At 38.8% G+C, this 23386-nt stretch overlaps 1 protein-coding gene across 1 annotated transcript in view; it reads right to left on the bottom strand.

The window, feature by feature from the left end:
* zmat4a (zinc finger, matrin-type 4a) overlaps nt 1-23386 on the bottom strand; it is a 96178-nt gene that overhangs the window by 23118 nt on the left and 49674 nt on the right. Inside the window, exons 4-5 of the mRNA XM_088335230.1 lie at nt 16666-16822; nt 3717-3938 (exon numbers count right to left, since the gene is read on the bottom strand). Of these exons, the coding sequence (XP_088191356.1) occupies nt 3717-3938; nt 16666-16822 (379 nt within the window). The remainder of the gene's footprint in view (nt 1-3716; nt 3939-16665; nt 16823-23386) is intronic.

The following is a 23386-nucleotide window of genomic DNA, read 5'->3' as shown; positions in this document are numbered from 1 at the left end:
TTTTACTGAGCCGAGCCGAAGAAGCCGGTTCTCGACAAACTCTACTAACTTTACTCAACTTCATTCTACTTCGACTCGACTTCAAAATACCGCATTTAGGACACAACGTCAGGGGAACCCGTGTATTTTGACGTTCATGCACTGTAACTTTGACTTAAGTCGCTTCTTATTAGTAATTTTGAGCCCTCATTTTGTGCGCTGGCTAGATTTTCTTGTGCTCTGAGAATTAAATGACTACATTTTGGGCAGGCTTGGGGAGTAACGGAACACATGGAACGGCAAAAATGATGTTGGCAAGCTGTTTGGATTTATTTTCATTTAGTTTCTGTCGCATTTGATTTTAGTTTTGCCGGAGATCAAAGAGATCAAAGCCAGGAGAGAAAGCTTACCACGTGTTGTGAGTCATCATTTTATTCATATTTAGTTTCTTTTGTCTTTTATTAGCATATTTGGTATTGGAGTAATCCAAAAGTAATGGGAAGTAATCCAGTTAAAGTAACCCTACCCAACCCTGATAATTAGGTAGACAATAATCAACCCATGTCCCCTCAACTGAACATAAAGAACCAATCGGGCCTGACGTTTAGAAGGTCATGTCCACTGAACCATACCAAGTTGTTACTCTCTTATAATACTAGCACAAATGAGTGCCCTTTACCCTCTCTAGGGTCCTTCTAGTCTCCAGGCAGCCAGGATTACCTCTAGCTGGGAAAGTATGGTGTAATTGTTATTGACATATTATGCCATAAGTGACAGCGTCCTATCCGCTAGAAATTAACAGCTTGTGACATATTAGTCAATTCTAGAATGAGGTTTACTTCAGTTCAACATGAAAATGCATACAGACCTGGAATTCCATGGAATTCCAACTTTGAAATTCAAAGATCTGAGTTGCAAATTTTCGGGGAAGGCTCCCGTAATTTACTAACAGGGTTGGGTAGGGTTACTTTAACTTGATTACTTTCAATTACTTCTGGATTACTGCAATACTAAATATGCTAATAAAAGACACAAGAAACTAAATATGAATACAATGATGACTCACAACACATGGTAAGCTTTCTCTCCTGGCTTTGATCTCTTTGATCTCCGGCAAAACGAACAGAAAATGCGACAGAAACAAAATGAAAATAAATCCAAACAGCTTGCCAACATCATTTTTGCCGTTCCATGTATTCCGTTACTCCCCGAGCCTGCACAAAATGTAGTCATTTTATTCATATTTAGTTTCTTTTGTCTTTTATTAGCATATTTGGTATTGGAGTAATCCAAAAGTCATTGAAAGTAATCCAGTTAAAGTAACCCTCCCCAACCCTGTTTACTAATCACCTTTTAACACCACTCAACAATGTTTCACAATCTCAAACGGATATAAAATGATCGTTTATGTCAGGGGTGTCAAACTCATTTTAGCTGGGGGCCACATGCCAGGAGACAAAATCTCACAGGGGCCAGACTAGTAGGTTTAAGAGAAAGAAAGAAAGAATGAGAGTGGGAGAAAAAGAGACAAAAGAAGAGTGAGAGATATAAAAGAGAGTGAGAACAGGAGCGTGTGAGAGAGAGAGAGAGAGAGAGAGAGAGAGAGAGACCCTGAGAAAAAAAGGACACAAGTGAAAAGGAATAGAGAGGGAAAAAGAATGAGAAAGAAGAGAAGAGAGAAAGGAAGTAAGAGAGGGGGATATATTAAACAAATGAAAAAAACAGACAAATACAGAGAACGAAAGAGAGAAAAAGAAGTAAGCATGAGAAAGAGAGAAAGAAAATGAGTGAGGAAAAGAGAGACAGAAATAAAAATGATAAAGAGAGAAAGACAAAATAAAGTGTGAGAAATAGAAAAAAGGCATGATCTGGTCAAGCATCCCTGGTCCATGTAAAAAGAGGAGCTGATCGATAGCTCGTTCTCTTTTTTCTACTGCATCGCATGATGGCTGCGCTAAGCGGCCGTGCAGGCCAGCGCTGCGGCCTTGAGTTCAGCACGTGGGCCACACGGAGCGCAAGACCAAATTCCTCCACAACAACAAGTAAGAGGACAGGTTCAGATTCAACACCATGTTAGCTGGTTCTCAAGAATGAGCTTTTTTTATGTACAAGGGAATCTCCCCGGATCGACTAGTATTATAGCGGGACATTTTCGTTTTGAGCTAGTAACTTTCACCGGTCGAAAACTCCCATAATCTCCGGCGCCCCCCTCCTTATTTTTTTATCATTGATTCTCTGTGTTAATAAATTAGGTATGCTGGTTCATTGATTCAATTTTTTGGGGGTTAGTAATTCGTATCAGAACTCAAAGAACTCAAGTAATAACAACTTAATATGTATCAGTGTAGGAAATTCTAGCATTGTTCAGAGATAAAGAAAAAGATTTATGGTGGAGCACAAGTAACACCTAGAGGTAAATTTGTTTACTAATGGCAGTAATTTAGGTGATATTATTACAGTATATTATTATTATTCGCAAGTACAATATCAGCTTCCACTGCTACGCAGACGACACTCAACTATATCTTCCGTTGGAGGAATCTCCCACACTAAACTGTGGAAATTTGGAGGCCTGCCTCATTGAGATAAAAGAGTGGATGTCACTCAATTTCTTGCGTCTTAACTCTGAAAAGACCGAAATGTTAGTCATCGGTCCATCTAAATGCCGTGACTTATTCTCAAAAACTGCTGTGAACATTGACAAATGTCACATCACACAGAGTGACTCAGTTAAAAATTTAGGTGTCATATTTGACCCTGATCTATCCTTTGAAACGCATGTAAAGAAAATTACTAGAACTGCTTTCTTCCATCTTCCTACCATTGCTAAAATCCGTTCAATACTGTCTCAGTCGGATGCGGAAATTATAATTCATGCGTTTGTTACCTCCCGTCTCGATTACTGTAATGCACTACTCTCTGGTCTCCCGAAGTCTAGAATCAAGTCTCTTCAGCTGGTACAAAATGCCGCAGCGAGGCTTTTAACTAGGACAAAAAAGTACGATCAAATAACACCGATTTTGGCTAACCTGCATTGGCTCCCAGTTAGCCTTAGATGTGATTTCAAGGTTCTCTTAGTATTATACAAAATCATACATGGACTTGCTCCCTCTTATCTTTCAGATCTGATTTCCCCCTATGTCCCGGTCCGAAGCCTACGATCTGAGAGTGCCGGTCTTCTGGTGATCCCAAGAGCAAAGAAGTGTTCTGCTGGTTTGAGAGCGTTCTCCATCCGGGCACCGGTGCTCTGGAATGCTCTTCCCCCTGAGATCCGATCTGCAACCTCAGTGGAAATGTTTAAATCTAAACTTAAAACTCACTTCTACTCCATAGCATATGAATAACCTACTCTTCTCGTCGGCTGAAAAATAGTCTGTGTAATATAGTGTAATAATCTGTGAAGCCCTTTGAGACTCTTCGTGATTTAGGGCTATACAAATAAAAATGACTTGACTTGATTAAAGAGTAATTTGTTTCAATCCTAATGATTTTCTAAATTAAAGCTATGGGAATGGACTGCTGCCAATTTTGCCACGACCAAAATGCAGGCCAGCAACCGTCAACGGAGAAGAAAGCTGTCCAGAGTTGCGTCCTCGGTGCCCCAACAACCCAGGCGGTTTAAGGATCCATGAACCGTGAATTATAAATACAGTATTGTTTGAATATGCAAAGAGCCTCAAACATACACGACTGTAGTGCTCAAGAAATACATTTAGATGTCAGTGGAACTTCCATACCTTTCATATCCCCCATGTCCAGAGTCTGGCCCAGCTCCTCCAGCAGGTCCGCCCGGGCGGCATTTTTCTTGTGCTTTTTGCCGTCATAATGCTGTTGGGCCATGCCTGGGTTGTTGAACCAAGCGTTGCATAGTTGGCAGTAGCGATCTGAGTCACGTCGGTGTCGTGGGGAAGTCATGGGAGATGTGTCTGGAGAGCTCTTTTCAGGACTTGGAGATGCCTCTGAGGAAAAATAGGACACATTAATGATTGTCTTAGGGTGAGATGTTTGATCTCAAGGTTTTGGGTGCTCTGAGGAGAGTGATGAACAACAAGAGTATGAGTATGGAGGTTAAGAGGAGACTGTATGAGAGTGTGATTGTGCCGACTGTGTTGTATGGTGCAGAGAATTGGAGCCTGAACGCAAATTTAAGAAATAAATTGAATGTTTTTGAGATGAGGTCTTTGAGGACTATGTCAGGAGTGACAAGATTGGATAGATTGAGAAATGAAATTGTGAGAGACAGAACTGGAGTAGTCGTGGAACTGAGCAAGCGTGTTGATAAGAGAGTATCCGGTTGGTTTGGACACATGGAGAGGATGGATGAGGAGCGAATGTTGAAGAAGATCTACAGAGCAGAAGTCAATGGAAGGAGACCAAGAGGAAGGCCGCCATTGACGTGGATGGATGGCGTTATGAGTGCACTACAGGAAAGAGGTCTAAATATAATGGAAGCTAGAGCTCTTGTTGGTGATAGAAAGGAGTGGAGAGGTGTTGTGAAAGGATAGTGGGATTGTGGACGCATTCTTAAGGATGGGCTGGGCACCCGTATGATGCGGCAGGGGTAAACCAGTGAAAGCTGTCGGCCCCTGCTCTTGAACAGAAGAGTGTGTTGTGTCACACTGACCATTTCTTGTGTCCCGTTTCATCTGGAGGGACGAAAGTATGACCAACTTAGGTCCCGAGGTGCCTAACTTGTTTGGGTGTTTGGGCAATTGGGTTGGCCATGGTCCAAAAATGTTTGTTTGTGTTTTTTTTTTTTTTTTGCTATTTTTTTCCCTTTTATTAGTTGTGATTGCTTCAGCAAGGCACAACTACATTGCCAAGTGCCGCAAGCAGAGGGGGTTTTTTAGAGTACCATGACGAATTATACATCAAAAATTCCAGCTCGACCGGGAGTATGCAGCTATGTTCTTGGTTACCGATATCCGTCACCACGACGACATAACTGACGATTTAAAAGCCCAGAATTTCCCATTCATATTGAATGAGACCATATTAAATTAACTTTCCAGTACCAAGGGGGTCTGGGGGGAGGAGTCCCTCCACAGAACCAAGTAAACATTTACAAATACAGCTTTCCCAGTTAATAACTTTATGTTTTATTTCCGTATCATCTTCCAGATCAATCACAACTCTTACAATTGCCGTGGGAATTGTCTAGTTTTCTTTGTTATTGTATGTGTTTGTCTTACTGTCGGTCACCCCTCTTGAGGGATATGACCAAGGTAGATAGATAGATAGATAGATATATAGATAGATAGATAGATAGATATCAATATTGTTAGCTTATGGGACTAGCTTTCCTCTGCTGATTTTTTTTTTTTTTTAATACCTTTAAAATAGTTTTTACAAAATATTTGCATGCATTTAATGGAAATGTACAATTCCTTTCATTTAAGGTTCCTAGTTCTGTGCATTGATGCTGAAAGGCAGCCACGACTGGTATTGGCTCCCACAGCAAGAACCTGTCAATTCCTATTAGTATGCTTAATTTCAGCTTTGTAGCCAATTGGAAGCCAGGTCCATTGTAAAGCCCTTAATCACAAGATGTCTCAAGAGCTGAACAGGTTACAATTACAACATCCATTGCAGCCTGGCCGTCCTGGAAGGGAGATTATCTCATGTGCAGTCCCTTCTCCAGGTTTCTTCATTTTCCTCATGTTGAGGTTTTTGAGTTTTTCCTTGTCCTCATGTAGGTTTTAGATCAGGGGATGTGTCATAAATAGTCTGTGGTTTGCAATAATCTGTGCAGCCCTTTGAGACTCCTTGTGATTAAGGGTGTCACAAATGAACATGGCTTGACTTGACTTACACCATCCCCTGATCTTAAACCAACATGCGGGCAAGGAAAAACTAAAAACCTCAGCACGAGAAAAATAAGAAACCTTGAGAAGGGGCCTCACTAGTGGTAATCCCCCCTTCCAGCCAATCATGACTTGAGTTTATCTCATTGTAAGCTAAGATGCTAGAGCTCTTGTTGGTGATAGGAATGAGTGGAGAGGTGTTGTAAAAGGATAGTGGGATGTTTGGACGTGTTCTAAGGGGTTGGCTGGGCACCCGTATGATGCGGCAGGGGTAAACCAGTGAAAGCTGTCGGGCCCTGCTGTTGAACAGAAGAGTGTGTTGTGTCACCCTGACCCTTTCTTGTGGCCCGTTTCATCTGGATGGACGAAAGCATGACCGACTTGGGTGCCCAGGTGCTTGATTTGTTTGGGTGTTTGGGCAATTGGGTTGGCCATGGCCCCCCAAAAAATTTGTGTGTATTTTTGGCTACTTTTTCCCTTTTTGTGATTAGTAAACAGGGTTGGGTAAGGTTACTTTAACTGGATTACTTTCAATTACTTTTGGATTACTCCAATACCAAATATGCTAACAAAAGACAAAAGAAAACTAAATATGAATAAAATGACTAAATTATGTGCAGGCTTGGGGAGTAACGGAATACATGGAACGGCAAAAATGATGTTGGCAAGCTTGTTTGGATTGATTTTCATTTTGTTTCTGTCGCATTTTATGTTCGTTTTGCCGGAGATCAAAGAGATCAAAGCCAGGAGAGAAAGCTTACCACGTGTTGTGAGTCATCATTTTATTCATATTTAGTTTCTTTTGGCTTTTATTAGCATATTTGGTATTGAAGTAATCCAAAAGTCATTGAAAGTAATCCAGTTAAAGTAACCCTACCCAACCCTGACGGTTTCTAAGTGTGGTGACTACGTTTAGTACTGTTGAGATAAAAAGTCAGTTGTGGGCAACGTTCCCTGTAATTTTCCTTACGGGTCTGAGCGTTCACACAAAGTCGGTGAGCAACGCTTGAAACAACAGTGAGCAACCATAATCCCAAGTGTGGCAAGATAATTAATTATCGAACATGTCCAAAACTTGACATCAAATTACATTTTGCTGAGTTCCTGGCAATGCAAAATTATTTTTCTCTTTTGAATGAATTGACTCATGTACTATTGCAAAGGTTGTACGGCCTACAAACGTCGTTTGTTCTTACAATTCTTTCACAAGATATCCATTTCTTTTTTCTTCTGATATATTTTGTCGCATAATATTTACATTTTTGGGGGCTTATTTAGTCGGTTGCAAGATACAGAACTGTACTTAATCTCATTTTTTAGTGGAAATACAATGTTGGGAACGAGATTCACTTGATATAATTGGAAATTATTCGAATGCAACACAAACTTTTTCTTCTTTATTCCATGTTTTTTTTTTCTACTTTTTTTTAATTCTTTTAAAAAAAGTCTCATTGCGTTTATTTTTTCCGAGGTGTTACTTTTTTCTTTTTGTTCTCCATTTACTTTTTTCCTACGTTTCTTTCTTTCCTATTTTTTCTGTCTTTTTTTCTAAATCTTTCCTTCTTTTTTTCTCTTCCTTTTGTTTATTTTTTTCTCAGCTTTTCACTACTTTTTCATTTTGGTATTTTTTCTTTTTTGTTCTATTCCCCCTTTCTTTTAAGTCATTTTGTGCATAGTTTTACATAATATTTAGTCATGTTGGGATTAAAGAAGCAAAAACAACCCGAAGAGCCGTTTATGACACGAAAGAGCCGGTTCCTTTTAGTGAGCCGAGCCGAAGAAGCCGGTTCTCGACAAACTCTACTAACTTTACTCAACTTCGTTCTACTTTGACTCGACTTCAAAATACCTCATTTAGGACACAACGTCGGGGGAACCTGTGTATTCTTACCTTCATGCACTGTTACTTTGACTTGAGTCGCTTCTTAATTAGTAATTTTGAGCCCTCATTTTTGTGCGCTGGCTAGATTTTCTTGTGCGCCGAGAATGTGCGAGCAGTGCGCAATTGCGCACGCGCGCAGCTTAGAGGGAACACTGACTCACACACCAATAGGGAGTCAGCCATGCAAGGCGCTTACCTGCTTATTGGGGGCATTAGGGTCAGGACGACGTGGCAATGAGAGTAAAAACCATGATTATTTTTTACAAAGAAAACATAAATACCGTAAATTCCGGACTATAGAGCGCACCTGATTATAAGCTGCACCCACCACATTTTAAGAGGAAAACCGATTTTGTACATACACAAGCCGCACCTGTATATAAGCCGCATGCGCCCACATTTAAACATGTAACACAAACACAAAATTAACCCAAACCCGACTTCAAGTCCCGCAATTGAAACTAAATGTGGGGGAGGCATTATCCATTATCCGTTATCGGTCAGTTCATAATACGCTACAAAGCCAAAAGGCCTCCTTCATTAAAGTCCACAGTCCAAAAATCACAGCCGGCAAAATGAACGGAAAATGATACCGGTAGTTAAGGTTTGATGCAGACCTGCAGAGTCCGGGTCCCGTTGAAAGTAATCCAAGGAAAAAAAGTCTATATTTCCAAAAGTAAGGGTGGGAAAAATATATCAGATGAACACATTTACTCACGCAACTTTCTTTAACCAACTTTTTACCCCCTCTTCTTTCCTTGTCCGTCCCTCACCTTTAGCGGTCCCCACTTAAACTCGGCACCCCGCGTTTGTTCCGCCCCTCATTTTTCGTTCATCCGTGCAAAACATATCAGAATAAGTATCTAAAATAAATACAAATAAATGCATTACAAAAATATACAGTTGCAAATACATATTATACATGGGTTACACATATTTACAAAGAAAGACGGTACACCGAGAGAGTTTTCAAAGCTTTAATAATAATAATATAGCTTTGGCAGGGCAGTTAATGGTAGCAACACTCGAGCGCTGCTAGCGGCCGTTAGAAAAATTACAAAAATTGGCCGCATCACTGAATAAGCCGCAGGGTTGAAAGTTAGGGAAAAAAGTAGCGGCTTATAGTCCAGAATTTACGGTAAATGCAATAAAAAGATATGACTGAATTCAATTTTTTCTCACATGCACCTACTCTACAGACCAACATTCGCACATTTTACCACTTGATGTGTTTTGAAAGTGCCGTCGAGGCAGCAGTACATCATGACGGCAAGCTAGAAGAGATTTGATAAGTCCTGATAAGCGCCAAAGCCATGCCATCCTTATGCAGTCAAGTGAAAAATAAGCCGTTATCTCCATTAAACGTACAAAGGGAAAAACCTAAATTCTACTTGACAAGCGCAAAAAAGAGCCCGTTGTTCCTGTTGCTAGCTAACCACTTGTGTCTTAATGTATGCGTCCCACTGTTAACCTCAACACGTGTTTTAAAATAAAGGCACTCAAGTTTCAAACAGCGCTATGTGAGAGTTTATGCACGACCTACTCCAATTATTTGAAATTTGAAGTCCGACAGTAGGTGAAAACAATTTCAGTCTCATGCAGCGTTTGTGAATGAAGACCAAGATTAACTGGGATTTCTTTTAAATTTTGATCAAAGCTGTTGACATTTTGAAAGGCCTGCCATTATCTCTAATCTGAATCAAAGTCTTTGAGTATGGACTGACATCTTTGATTGCTGAGCCACTGCAAGATGCCAGAAGTGATTGAATATATACAGGTATATATATATATATATATATATATATATATATATATACACCGTATTTTCCGCACTATAAGGCGCACCTAAAAGCCTTTATTTTTTTCAAAAACTGACCATGCGCCTTATAATACAGTGCGCCTTATATATGGATCAATATTAAGTCGCAAAGTCTTGCAACTAAGACAAGCAGCCGCCGACTAGATTTTGCCCCGAAGGCGAAGTCGTCCGCGGTGTATGCTGGGATTTATATACCGGCGTTTCATTTCCTAACCAATGTGTCAATCATCATTTGAATCGATCACTATTGGCTAAAGTTATTCGGAGGTAAAGGAGGCGGATCCTTTTTATCTATTACAGGCTCGCATAGGCTAAAGGGGCAAAACAAAGCCTGCAATTGGCCGAAAAAGATGAATGTGAATAGCAAGTTTGGTTGTCTACGGCATAGATAAAACATGTTTTACGATTCTGTATTTGTAAATATTTTACTCTCCTGGATTTACTACATTCACGGATATAAGAGGACCATGGTTGCACATTATTATTGAACGCGACGACTTCGGTGAGCTACTCCGGCTATATATTTTCCCAGTATCTTGTTTCAGAGTGATATCGATGTTTCTGTGATGGGTCTTTTTTAAATTAAACTCAATTCCAAGTGTTTTATGTCATATGCACAGTAAAGTTGCGAGCGAAAAAGAAAATAGAAACTAAGGAATGGTTGGCATTTCTTGAATCCCAAGACTTTAACCTTCCGAATGATATTTGGAACGATGCATTTGAGTGACATCGTACAGACACTGTTTCCGTAGATGTCTGAGACACGTATTTGCTTCTTTGCAAGCTTTCGGAATGTTAAGGGGGTGATAAGTTTGACTGAACTATCTGACTGTTTTGTCGACGTTCCCACGTTTTGTCGCCTTATGTTTGGAAGATATAGGACCAAAAACTATTTTTTGGGGGTGCGCCCTATAACCCGGTGCGCCCTATAGTGCGGAAAATACGATATATATATATATATATATATATATATATATATATATATATATATATATATATATAACAGACACCTCTTTCCAGTGGAAAATTCCATGCCCTTAATTTAGTTTTTTTTAACGTTCCCGGCTTCCTAGCATAAAACGAATTTTCAGACATTTCGACTGCGCACTTGTGTTATGTACAAGCCAGCGTCTGAAAGTGTCTCATGACAAAAAGTTAGAGGACACCAGGGCAGACAACTCTGAAAAAATGCCTGCCCAGCCAGAAAGTTGCCTGCCCATTTTTCCCAACTTGAAACACAACAAGACGAGTAATTGCAAAAAAGAAAACATAGTTGCAAAGTATTAAGGAATGATAATCAGAATATATAACAGAACAACACTTTAAAATTAAGTTTATTATAAATCTACTTATAGCATTCATTGCATGGATATCCATCTGCCATCAGTATGTACCTGTATTTACTCATCTTCATTCATGCAATGTTTGCGTTGCGTCGTCTGCTACAAGCCACGTGAACTCCTCTTTGCGCGATGCTTTTAATGTACGTTTACGTTTTTTAGCGTCATAAATTTTGTTTGCTTCTTTTGAATCTTTCTTCTGGGGCTGAGGTTTTGGCTTGATTCCTAACCACTTATCGATTTTTCTTGTGTTCTCTGTGCGTCTACTTTGGAAAATGATATGCAAATGCACGACCTTATAATGCTCCGGAGAGTACGGAAGCACGAAGTTATTCCATGCAGGCTTCTGATTGGCTGCAGAGTATGCAAATTGCCAAATGAACCGAAATTCCGAAATTTCCAAACCAAACGAAGATTTCGAAAACGGAATAAAGCAATCATTTGATTAGGAAAAAAAAGAGAAAAAAACGAAAAAAAAAAAAAAAATTCTCGAAAAGGTTGTCGGCCACCTGGGCAGACGTTATTTCAGACACTGATATTCCACTTCACATAAAGGATTTAATTTTTATCAAGTGACAACTGTTACATAAACACTAAATTGAATTAATAAAGAAGAAGCAATACTTTGCAAATTTAATTTGATTTAAACGCAACATCATTCATCTTTTTGTGCTCCACAGGTCAGTGAATACACATACATGTCATGATGACTGATTAACTTCACCTGAGCGAGCTTCCTGATTGGTTCCCCGTCCTTTTTTAAGCCCCGTCCTTTCACTCGCCTGTTGTCAGTCCGTCAGCAAACTTTTATTTCCACAAGGCAAGCACTTTGACTCTGACTCGCGTCGGTCCCGCTTTTTGCACCCCTTTTCTACCCGTCCGTTCCCGTTTCCCTGTTTGTCTCCAGCTACGACTTGTTTTTTGACCCCGACCACGTTTTACTCTCCCGTCCCAGCTTACGACCTGTTTTTGATCCCGACCACATTTTTGCTCTCCTGTCAGCTGTTTTTTCCGTCCTCGCATCTGGGTTCTAATTCCGTTCTGGTCCTGACAATACAGATTGCATGTGTAGAAGGACAGTGGGTCAACCGTTAACTGCTATCGAAGGTAACATTGCGCGTAAAAATGTAATTCTATTGACATATTACTGGGATACTTGGAATTCTTGTCCGAAAGTTTTACTAGGGACAATGCATTGCAAATAGGCATAAACATTTTATAATGCCTCCTCAATGCCAATAGAGAGGCGGAATGATCTCATTAGAGTTTATAGAGCCATTAGCATAAACACCTTCAGCACTTTTAGGGGTGATTGAGGAAAAAAGCGCTTAGCTAGGCATTATTGGCGATTTGGTTAAAGAATCTTTCAAGAGGAAATATATAAATGACAACAACAGATCTGATAGTTTACTACGTGATTTGTGCAGACCATAATAAATCCCGGTGTGGTAGTCCTAAAATAGTTCTAGCAACTTATGATTTAATACAGAAAAAATGTCCGTGGGGTCACTCAAATTAGGCTTTTTACACACCAAATTAAAAATTGTCGACAAAGACCTCTCAGGACAAATTAGCCGATGATGCGAGCTGTTTTTAAGCTGCTTTTAATGAGCTCAAATAGGCAAAAATCACATTTTAATGAACCGATTTAGACCAGATAAGGCGCTGGGGGAAACTGCAAAATACTTTTTCATACTACGTACTAGGTGGATAGATAGATAGATAGATAGATAGATAGATAGATAGATAGATAAATAGATAGATAGATAGATAGATAGATAGATAGATAGATAGATAGATAGATAGATAGATAGATAGATAGATAGATAGATAGATAGATAGATAGATAGATAGATGGATAGATAGATAGATAGATAGATAGATAGATAGATAGAGATACATTGACAATTATAGAGATAGATAGATAGATAGAACGTTATAGAGATAGATAGATAGATACAGATACATAGACAGTTATAGAGATAGATAGATAGAAGGTTATAGAGATAGATAGATACAGATACATAGACAGTTATAGAGATAGGTCGATAGATCGATAGATAGACAGATAGATGGATAAATAGATAAATACATAGAAAGTTATAGAGATAGATAGATACAGGTACATAGATAGATAGATAGATAGATAGATAGATAGATAGATAGATAGATAGAAAGTTATAGCGATATATAGATACAGATACATAGACAGTTATAGAGATAGATAGATACAGATACATAGACAGTTATAGAGATAGATAGATAGATAGATAGATAGATAGATAGATAGATAGATAGATAGATAGATAGATAGATAGATAGATAGATAGATAGATAGATAGATAGATAGATAGATAGATAGAAAGTTATAGAGATATATAGATACATAGAAAGTTATAGAGAAAGATAGATACAGATACATAGACAGTTATAGCGATAGATAGATAGATAGATAGATAGATGGATAGATAGATAGATAGATAGATAGATAGATAGATAGATAGATAGATAGATAGATAGATAGATAGATAGATAGATAGATACATATACAGTTATAGAGATAGATAGATAGATAGATAGATAGATAGATAGATAGATAGATAGATAGATAGATAGATAGATAGATAGATAGATAGATAGATAGATAGATACATAGAAGGTTATAGGGATAGATAGATACAGATACATAGACAGTTATGGAGATGGATAGATAGATAGATAGATAGATAGATAGATAGATAGATAGATAGATAGATAGATAGATAGATAGATAGATAGATAGATAGATAGATAGATAGATAGATAGATAGATAGAGATACATTGACAATTATAGAGATAGATAGGTAGATAGAACGTTATAGAGATAGATAGATACAGATACATAGACAGTTATAGAGATAGGTCGATAGATCGATAGATAGACAGATAGATGGATAAATAGATAGATAGATAGAAAGTTATAGAGATAGATAGATACAGGTACATAGATAGATAGATAGATAGATAGATAGATAGATAGATAGATAGATAGATAGATAGATAGATAGATAGATAGATAGATAGATAGATAGATAGATAGATAGATAGATAGATAGAAAGTTATAGCGATATATAGATACAGATACATAGACAGTTATAGAGATAGATAGATACAGATACATAGACAGTTATAGAGATAGATAGATAGATAGATAGATACATAGACAGTTATAGAGATAGATAGATAGATAGATAGATAGATAGATAGATAGATAGATAGATAGATAGATAGATAGATAGAAAGTTATAGAGATATATAGATACATAGAAAGTTATAGAGATAGATAGATACAGATACATAGACAGTTATAGCGATAGATAGATAGATAGATAGATAGATAGATAGATAGATAGATAGATAGATAGATAGATAGATAGATAGATAGATAGATAGATAGATACATATACAGTTATAGAGATAGATAGATAGATAGATAGATAGATAGATAGATAGATAGATAGATAGATAGATAGATAGATAGATAGATAGATAGATAGATAGATAGATAGATAGATAGATAGATAGATAGATAGATAGATAGTTATAGAGATATATAGATATATAGATACATAGAAGGTTATAGGGATAGATAGATACAGATACATAGACAGTTATGGAGATGGATAGATAGATAGATAGATAGATAGATAGATAGATAGATAGATAGATAGATAGATAGATAGATAGATAGATAGATAGATAGATAGATAGATAGATAGATAGAAAGTTATAGAAATAGGATAGATACAGATACATAGACAGTTATAGAGATAGATAGATACAGATACATAGAAAGTTATAGAGATAGATAGATAGATAGATAGATAGATAGATAGATAGATAGATAGATAGATAGATAGATAGATAGATAGATACATATACAGTTATAGAGATAGATAGACAGAAAGTTATAGAGATAGATAGATACAGATACATAGACAGTTATAGAGATAGATAGATAGATAGATAGATAGATAGATAGATAGATAGATAGATAGATAGATAGATAGATAGATAGATAGATAGATAGATAGATACTTTATTCATCCCAATAGGGAAATTCACACTTCCAGCAGTATCCTTGTGTTGAAATTAAAACAATGATAAAGTAAAAGGAATATAATACATGAATACCCAATGCATTGGTTGATATAGAGTATTTAAATAGTGCTACGGAAAATACACACTGTAATAAAAATAGGGTACTATGCAATGTGTGGGTGTGGTTTAATGTGGGCTTTTACTCCCCGGGTGGAGTTAAAGAGCCTCATGGCATAAGGAAGAAATTATCTCCTGAGTCTGTCCATGGAACAAGACTGTGACAGCAGTCTGTCGCTGAAGCTGCTCTTCTGTTTGGAGATGATGCTGTGTAGTGGATGTGATGAATTGTCCATTGTCTACTAAATACATACCTTACAAATACTTTTACATGCAAGGCAACACGATTGGTATAATGCCAGTATCCTGATTATGCAAAGCCATGCAAATGTCTTCGTCCGACTGAGTATTCTGATCGATGGTTGGGTTAGTCTTTTCTAGCTCACTCTCTAGAAATCCCCTATAAAGCATTGGTGTATTTCTCCAAGACAGTTTTGTTTTATTTTCTGTCCTCGAAAGGAAGATCCTGTGTTTGTAGAGATGCATCTATAGTGGATGCAAACATTATATCCATCCATATATAGTGTTAGTCTATGCCACAAGCACACAAGACACAGCAAAACAGTTCACTTTTGGAGCACGAAACAGTACTTTATTGATTTTAGTGGGTAGCAAGAATAAAACACTCATTCGGAGTGTTCCAGAAATCCAATATTTGTAATGTTTCCAACAAGATTATTTATTCACTGTGTCCAATTGTCGGATTTGTCATGATAACCGATGTGAATCACCTGTCCCTGCTCCTTTGTTGCAACTGCCTCGGACTCTGATTGGCTCCCTGTCCCTATGTAAACCCACTCCTTTTTGTCCCTTTTTGTCAGTCCGTCTGCGAACCTCAGTTAACACTAGGCAAGCCTTTTTCCGACCCTGACTCACACCTGTTTTTTGCTCCCGTCTGTCCCCCGGCTTCGACCTGTTTTTGATCCTGACCACGTCCACTCTCCTGTCCAGGCTTTCGACCTCTTTTTGTCCCCGACCACGTCAACTCTCTTTTCCTGGCTTACGACTTGCTAACGACCCCGACCACGTTTTTGCTCTCCAGTCCCGGCCACTGACCCGTTTTTCCGTCCCCGACAACGCCATCGCTCGCCACGGAAGATCCACTTCCATATTCGGAGCACAATCCGAGTATCCGAGCGACCTGCTTCCCGCGTCCAGCAATCACCGGATCGTAAGCGCAACCCTTTCACTTTCTTCCAATAAAACTTGTGAGAAACGCAACGCACGTGGGTCCTGTCTCCGTTCTGGTCTTGACAAAAGTATTTACTACGACTAAACAGTAGATAAAACATTATCTATGCTTATCTTGTATTTATTTTAATATTCTTTAATTATGAAAATCTCTCTCTCTCTCTCTCTCTCTCTCTCTCTCTCTCTCTCTCTCTCTCTCTCTCTCTATATATATATATATATATATATATATATATATATATATATATATATATATATATATATATGTGGAACTGGAGTGCCAGCCACGTCCAATTTCATTGTCACAATATATTCAACCCATGTTGTATGTTCTTAGGGTGCTAGAGATACAGTGCAGTATGCAGTATCTCTATATGTGTACATATTATTATTTTATTATTTTTCATAATCATTCAGCACTTGGCCATGACATAAAATCAAATGTCTTTACCTTTGGTTGTGATGGTAGGCTGATCGCCAAGTAGCAGTTTTAGCCTCTTGGCATGGATTTTACCCTGGTAATGAGACTCTGCGACCACAGCAGAAGTGAAGGACATGTTACACAGAGTGCAACATTTATTCTTGTCCACATCGCCTTCATCGGTGCCCTAAAACACAAAAAACAGTAAAATCGAAGTCAACACTTTCTTGTTCCAATTCTTTAGTTTAGGTTTCTTGTGTGAAAGCCCGAATTGGTTTCCAGCCAAATATATTTCAAATAAAGACAAAGGACAATTTTGAGTGCGACAAATATATAATATATATTCATTCAGTTTTAATCATCACAGTTTATTGGTAATACAAATCAGTTATGACTTCAAAATTTTTCAGTTCACAAAAATATTGTACATTATACAGAATACTATTGCTGAAATAATTATATCAATCTATTTTTTCATTCCGTTTGAATCATCACAATTAATTGGTAATACAAAGCAGTTATCACTTCATATTTTTCAGTTCACATATTCTTCATGGTTTGCTGTCCCGCCACAGTTGTAATGCCTTCTCAAGGTTCAATCCATTATCATCCTCCTCATAGCGTCACCAGGAATATAATTTAGTCCGTTTTGGCAGAAAAGTCCTTTTCTTGCTAGGAGTATTCTTTTGTTTATTTTCTTTCGTCGAGTCGTTCCCTTCAAAACACGTGTTTTCGTTGCCTTCGCGGTCCTCTGAAGAATTTCTCCGCCGTTTTTTCGTGCCGGAATTATTGCCGTTGTTACCACTTTCTGTGTTAAGTTTCGACTTTTTACCGACACTGAAGAAATGACCAATTTTTTGTAGATTTGCATCTAATACCAACTGTTTTTTTCGGAGGCATACTTCTCTTTCACGCGACAACCACCAAAACAATGACGTCATCTCGAAGCAACGAGATCCCATTTGCCGAGATCGGCGCAAGACCAAAACAACAATGGCGGAACTGCCTGACGAAAAGTTTGGAGTACGGTAAATCTTTGTTAAAAAAAAAAAAAAAGTTATCGGGTAATAATGACAATTTGGTGTCAAAAACAATGCGTCCTGGGGACGCACGTTGATTTGACCAAATGCGTCCCCAGCAAAAATGATGCGTCTAGGACGCAGGGACGCGGGCAAACGAGAACACTGTAACCCTGTACAATAGTTCTCCAAATGTGTTTATGCCATAAAGTCACTTAAAATAAAACACATTATTAATCCATCATTATGAAATATGAAGCTGATTTTGTGCATTTATGGTGAATCTCTTAATGAAAACAGTGGCCTGCATTTGAAAGCACACATGCTTTCGTGGATTTGTTTTAAGATTTTGATCTTAGGATGAATCAAATCTTTCAACAATTGCAAACCTTGTAAACATTATGGAATGAACAAACAGCATCTTCAACTCAAAGCATTTTAGCTAGGTCTGCCACTTGGTTCCTGATTATTCCTCTCCCTATTGAAGCACTTCATTCTCAGTCACTCTTTGTCAGTCCGTCAGCAAACCTTGGCACATGCAAGGCAAGCACTTTTTGAATCTGGCTACCTGTTTCCCTGTTTTCTCGTCCCCTGTTCCCTGTATCGATCCCCTGTCCCTGGCTTCCCGATCACCTCCGATTACCTGACTTGCTTCCGATCCCCGACAACGCTTCGTTCTCTTGTTCCGGCTACCTAACTTGCTTCTGATCCCCGATCACGCTTCCTTCTCCTGTCCCGGCTACCTGACTTGCTTCTAATCCAATTATAGTTATATTTTCCACTATCTATGAGTTTAAAAAAAACCTAATCATGTGATGGTAGAGGTATTCCAAAAAAAAATCAAATTCATTCCGAACCCAGACAGTATTCGGAGAATATGTTTTCAATGGGAAGAGCATACTCTCATAACCAGGGATGAGTAGGGTTACTTTAACTTGATTACTTTCAATGACTTTTGGATTACTCCGATACCACATATGCTAATAAAAGACAAAATAAACTAAATATGAATAAAATGATGACTCACAACACGTGGTAAACTTTCTCTCCTGGCTTTGATCTCTTTGATCTCCGGCAGAACTAACATAAAATGCGATAGAAACAAAATGAAAATAAATCCAAACAGCTTGCCAACATCATTTTTGCCGTTCCATGTATTCCGTTACTACCCAAGCCTGCAAAAAATGTAGTAATTGTATTCATATTTAGTTTCTTTTGTCTTTTATTAGCATATTTGGTATTGGAGTAATCCAAAAGTAATTGAAAGTAATCAAGTTAAAGTAACCCTACCCAACCCTGCTCATAACTTCACAGTGCTGCCTGTCTACAGTATGCTTTAAAACACACGTGTCAGACAGGCGGCCCGCGGGCCAAATCAGGCCCGTTAAGGGATTGAATCCGGCCCGCGAGACAACACTCAGAGAAGCGCAAGAGAAAAACAAGCTGCAAGTTGAAATATGTCAACTTGATGTTGCCAAAGCCAGGTGCCTCGAACAAAGACACTGTACTTACGTTGTTGTCTATCCAATTATTTCTCTCTCGCTCTCTCTCTCTCTCTCTCTCTCTCTCTCTCTCTCTCTCTCTCTCTCTCTCTCTCTTTTCCACCCCTTTTCTCCCACTCTGTCTCTGTCTCTTTCACTTCTCTTTCTTCTTTTTCTCTCTGTGTCTTTTAACCTGCTCTAACTTTCTTTTTTCCTTTTCTCTCTTTTCTCTTTCTTCATACCCTTCGCGCTTTCTTTTCTCTCCTTCTGTCTTTCTATTTCTCTTTGAATTTCTTTCTTCCTCTCCCTTTCTTTCCCCCCCTCTCTCACGACTTTTTATCTTTTGTTTCTCACGCTCTCCCTTTCTTTTTCTTTCTTTGTCCAGCTCTCTCACCTTTTACCTCCCTTTGTCTTATTTCTTTATCTCTCTTTTTCTTTCACCTAAATCTACTAGTCCGGCCCCCGACAGAATGTTTGTTCTATCGCGTGGCCCCCGAGTTAAAATGAGTTTGACACCCCTGCTTTAAAACAATCAGTTGCTCTTGAATTGTTTTCAACAGCACTGCTTGAAACTAACTTGTGTTCATTTCCATTTTTTGCAATCAAAATAAAATGTGCAAACAAGGCTTAATTGCAGCCATTATTTCAAGCGTCACTTCTTAATTCGTCATCAAAGACGAAAAAACAGGTGGCCTTGAAGTTTTGACTTGTATGCAGCAGGCATTGCATAATTTCTCGCCTAATTTAGTCACTGCTGAGAAGGAAACGAAGGTGACAAGCCATGTTATGTTGTGAGAGTGGAGCAAATCAGCATGGCATTAGACTGCTGCCTGGGCTTCCATCTGTGCATAAAGCATCAACTCATTATCATCATTGAGCCATTATCAAGAGAAATTGCACAGGACAAAGATAACTCATAATGGAAGCAAAGACGTATGCTCTGTGTTAAAGATATAGGCATGGAAGTGGACTGCTACATAAGGATATTGAAGCCAAGTGCATGGCAAAAATCCTGATGTACGGTAGACCCCGGCATGCGACATTAATTCGTTCTGAGGTTGGGGTTTAAGTCATTAGCTAATGGCATCCGAACCCCAGAAAAATCAATAAAACACAAAATACCGTAAAGTAAGCACTACGTATATGTTATATATATCTGACCAAAGCGGCGCTGCCACGAGCGGCTGCCTTTTCCAGCAGCTGCCCTATTGTTTTATTGTCTGCTCCTATCTTCGGTGTTTTTTCTTCCCGTTTTGACAACTACACTATGGATTACTTCTATCCTATGGACATGGGTTTTAACGCACAAGAAATGCGTGTATTCAAGGAATTTCAACTCCTTGCCCCGAAGAATTCTCGTGCCGGCGTGATGAAGGGGCCTATCGTGGAGGAAGAGCCGGAGCTAGCGAAGCGGCTAGCGGCGTTATAAGTCTTCGGTACCATCCGTAATCATGGTAAATGCGAACTCACGACCAAATAAGATCATCGAGTGCTGGTGGAAAACATCGAAGCGCACAGGGAGCGCAGTTGCAGTGTTTTGCGGAAACGTGGCTCACGTTTAGCATTCCGGACGCTAACGTGTAGCCACCCGGAGCTACCCGGAGCTATCCGGCTTCAACGCCGCTAAACAGAGACACGAAAGCCGGGGGGAATCGGAGAGGAGGCGGACTTGCTAACACGAGGTGGTGTATCCCTGGATTTTCACAAAGAAAAGTTTTCCATCTGCCGCAGGGATGTCGAATTTTTGGACAGGCGTGACGTCATCCACTCCGCTACCAGCACCCCTAGGGCATCATGTTCATCTGTTAATAAACAACGGGGTAGACTGCTGGAAGTGTGAATTTCCCTACGGGGATGAATAAAGTATCCATCTATCTATCCATCTATCTATACAGTATGTGTATATGACAGGGTTAATCCTATAAAACCTATTCTGTAAAATTAATCCATCTTTATTATTCCCAAAAAGCCGTAGAAAGGTTGTTTGGGTTGCTTACTTCCTTCACATTAACATTGGCAGGGTTGGGTAGGGTTACTTTAACTTGATTACTTTCAATTACCGTATTTTCCGCACTATAAGGCGCACCTAAAAGTCTTAATTTTTTTCAAAAGCTGACCATGCGCCTTATAATACAGTGCGCCTTATTTATGGATCAACATTAAGTTTTCCAACTAACTTGCAGCCGCCGACTTGATTTTCCCCCGAACGCCAAGTAGTCCGCGGTGTATGCTGGGATTTATTTACCGTCATTTCATTTTCTAACCAATGTGTCAATCATCATTTGAATCGATCACTATTGGCTAAAGTTATTCGGAGGTAAAGATGGCGGATCCTTTTTATCATTTACAGACAGCATAGGCTTAAGCGGCAAAACAAAGCCTGCAATTGGCCAAAAAAGATGTGTCAATCATCAGTTGAATCGATCACTATTGGCTAAAGTTATTCGGAGGTCAAGGGGCGGATCCTTTTTATCATTTACAGGCTGGCATAGGCTTAAACTGTAAAACAAAGCCTGCAATTGGCCGAAAAAGATGTGTCAATCATCAGTTGAATCGATCACTATTGGCTAAAGTTATTCGGAGGTCAAGGGGCGGATCCTTTTATCATTTACAGGCTGGCATTGGCTGAAGCGGCAAAACAAAGCCTGCAATTGGCCGAAAAAGATGAATGTGTACAGCACGTGGTTTGACGGCATACAGAAAGCATTTTTTTACTATTCTGTATTTGTAAATAATTTATTCTCCTGGATTTACTAAACTCACGGATATAAGAGGACCATAGCTGCACATTATTATTGAACACAACGACTTCCGTGAGCTACTCTGGCTATATATTTTCCCAGTATCTTGTTTCAGACTGAACTCGATGTTTCTGTGATAAGCGGTGCAGATAATGGATGGAATGGAGTGTCTATTCTTAAATTAAACTCAATTCCAAGTGTTTATTGTCATATGCACAGTAAAGTTGCAAGCGAAAAAGAAAATAGAAACTAAGGAATGGTTGGCATTTCTTGAATCCCAAGACTTTAACCTTTCGAATGATATTTGAAACGATGCATTTGAGTGACATCGTACGGACACCGCATCCGCACGTGTCTACAACACATATTTGCTTCTTTGCAAGCTTTGGGAATGTTAAGGGGGTAAGAAGTTTGACTGAATCATCGGACTGTTTTGTCGACATTTCCATTGTAGCGCCTTATAATCCGGTGCACCTCATCTATGGAAGATATAGGACCAAAAACTATTTTTGGGGGGTGCGCCCCATAACCCGGTGCACCCTATAGTGCGGAAAATACGGTACTTTTGGATTACTCCAATACCAAATATGCTAATAAAAGACAAAAGAAACTAAATATGAATAAAATGACAAATTTTTGTGCAGGCTTGGGGAGTAACGGAGCACATGGAACGGAAAATGATGTTGGCAAGCTGTCTGGATTTATTTTCATTTTGTTTCTGTCGCATTTTATGTTAGTTTCGCTGGAGATCAAAGAGATCAAAGCCAGGAGAGAAAGCTTACCACGTGTTGTGAGTCATATTGTATTCATATTTAGTTTCTTTTGTCTTTTATTAGCATATTTGGTATTGGAGTCATCCAAAAGTAATTGAAAGTAATCCAGTTAAAGTAACCCTACCCAACCCTGGTCATTGGGTGCTATTGTTCAGACTCACAATGATTTTAGGTGGGACGTTGGTATAGAAGTCGGTGCAGAACTTCGGCTGAAGAAGAACTCTTTGTTTCGTTTGAGTGGATGTATCAGATTTAAGTAAGAATGATGTCTTTAAAAACGTGTTTTTTAACCATCACTCTTAGGAAAATGTAAGACTTATGACGTTCATTTATCAAATGTCAGAGGTGGGTAGTAATGGTACATTTACTTCATTACATTTATTTGAGTACGTTTTCGAAAAAGTTGTACTTCTAGGAGTATTTTAAAATCCTTATACTTTTACTTGGGTAAGTTTGTTAAGAAAAAAAATGACTTTTATTCCGCTACATTAGGCAACATTGAAGGTAGGTTTGCTTGTCAGTAAGTTCTCCCCAAAAACAAAACTGTGGGATCTAAAGCTCTATTACTTTGGTTCAGTCCGCCCACATGTGAAGAAAAAGACAGAAGTCTGAGATCAGAACGGAGTGACACTTTATTTTGTCTTCTTGCAACGAGGACACCCTGACAGATTTCAGCCTGCCGTGTTTCACCGTTTGTTCCACCTTTTTATGCAGTTCCAGACGTGAGAGTGCGAAGC

This window comes from Urocampus carinirostris, chromosome 5, assembly GCF_059441175.1.
Source record: "Urocampus carinirostris isolate Australia breed hairy pipefish chromosome 5, RoL_Ucar_1.0, whole genome shotgun sequence".
In the NCBI taxonomy this organism is placed as follows: domain Eukaryota; kingdom Metazoa; phylum Chordata; class Actinopteri; order Syngnathiformes; family Syngnathidae; genus Urocampus; species Urocampus carinirostris.
This window is presented reverse-complemented; position numbering and strand designations above follow the sequence as displayed.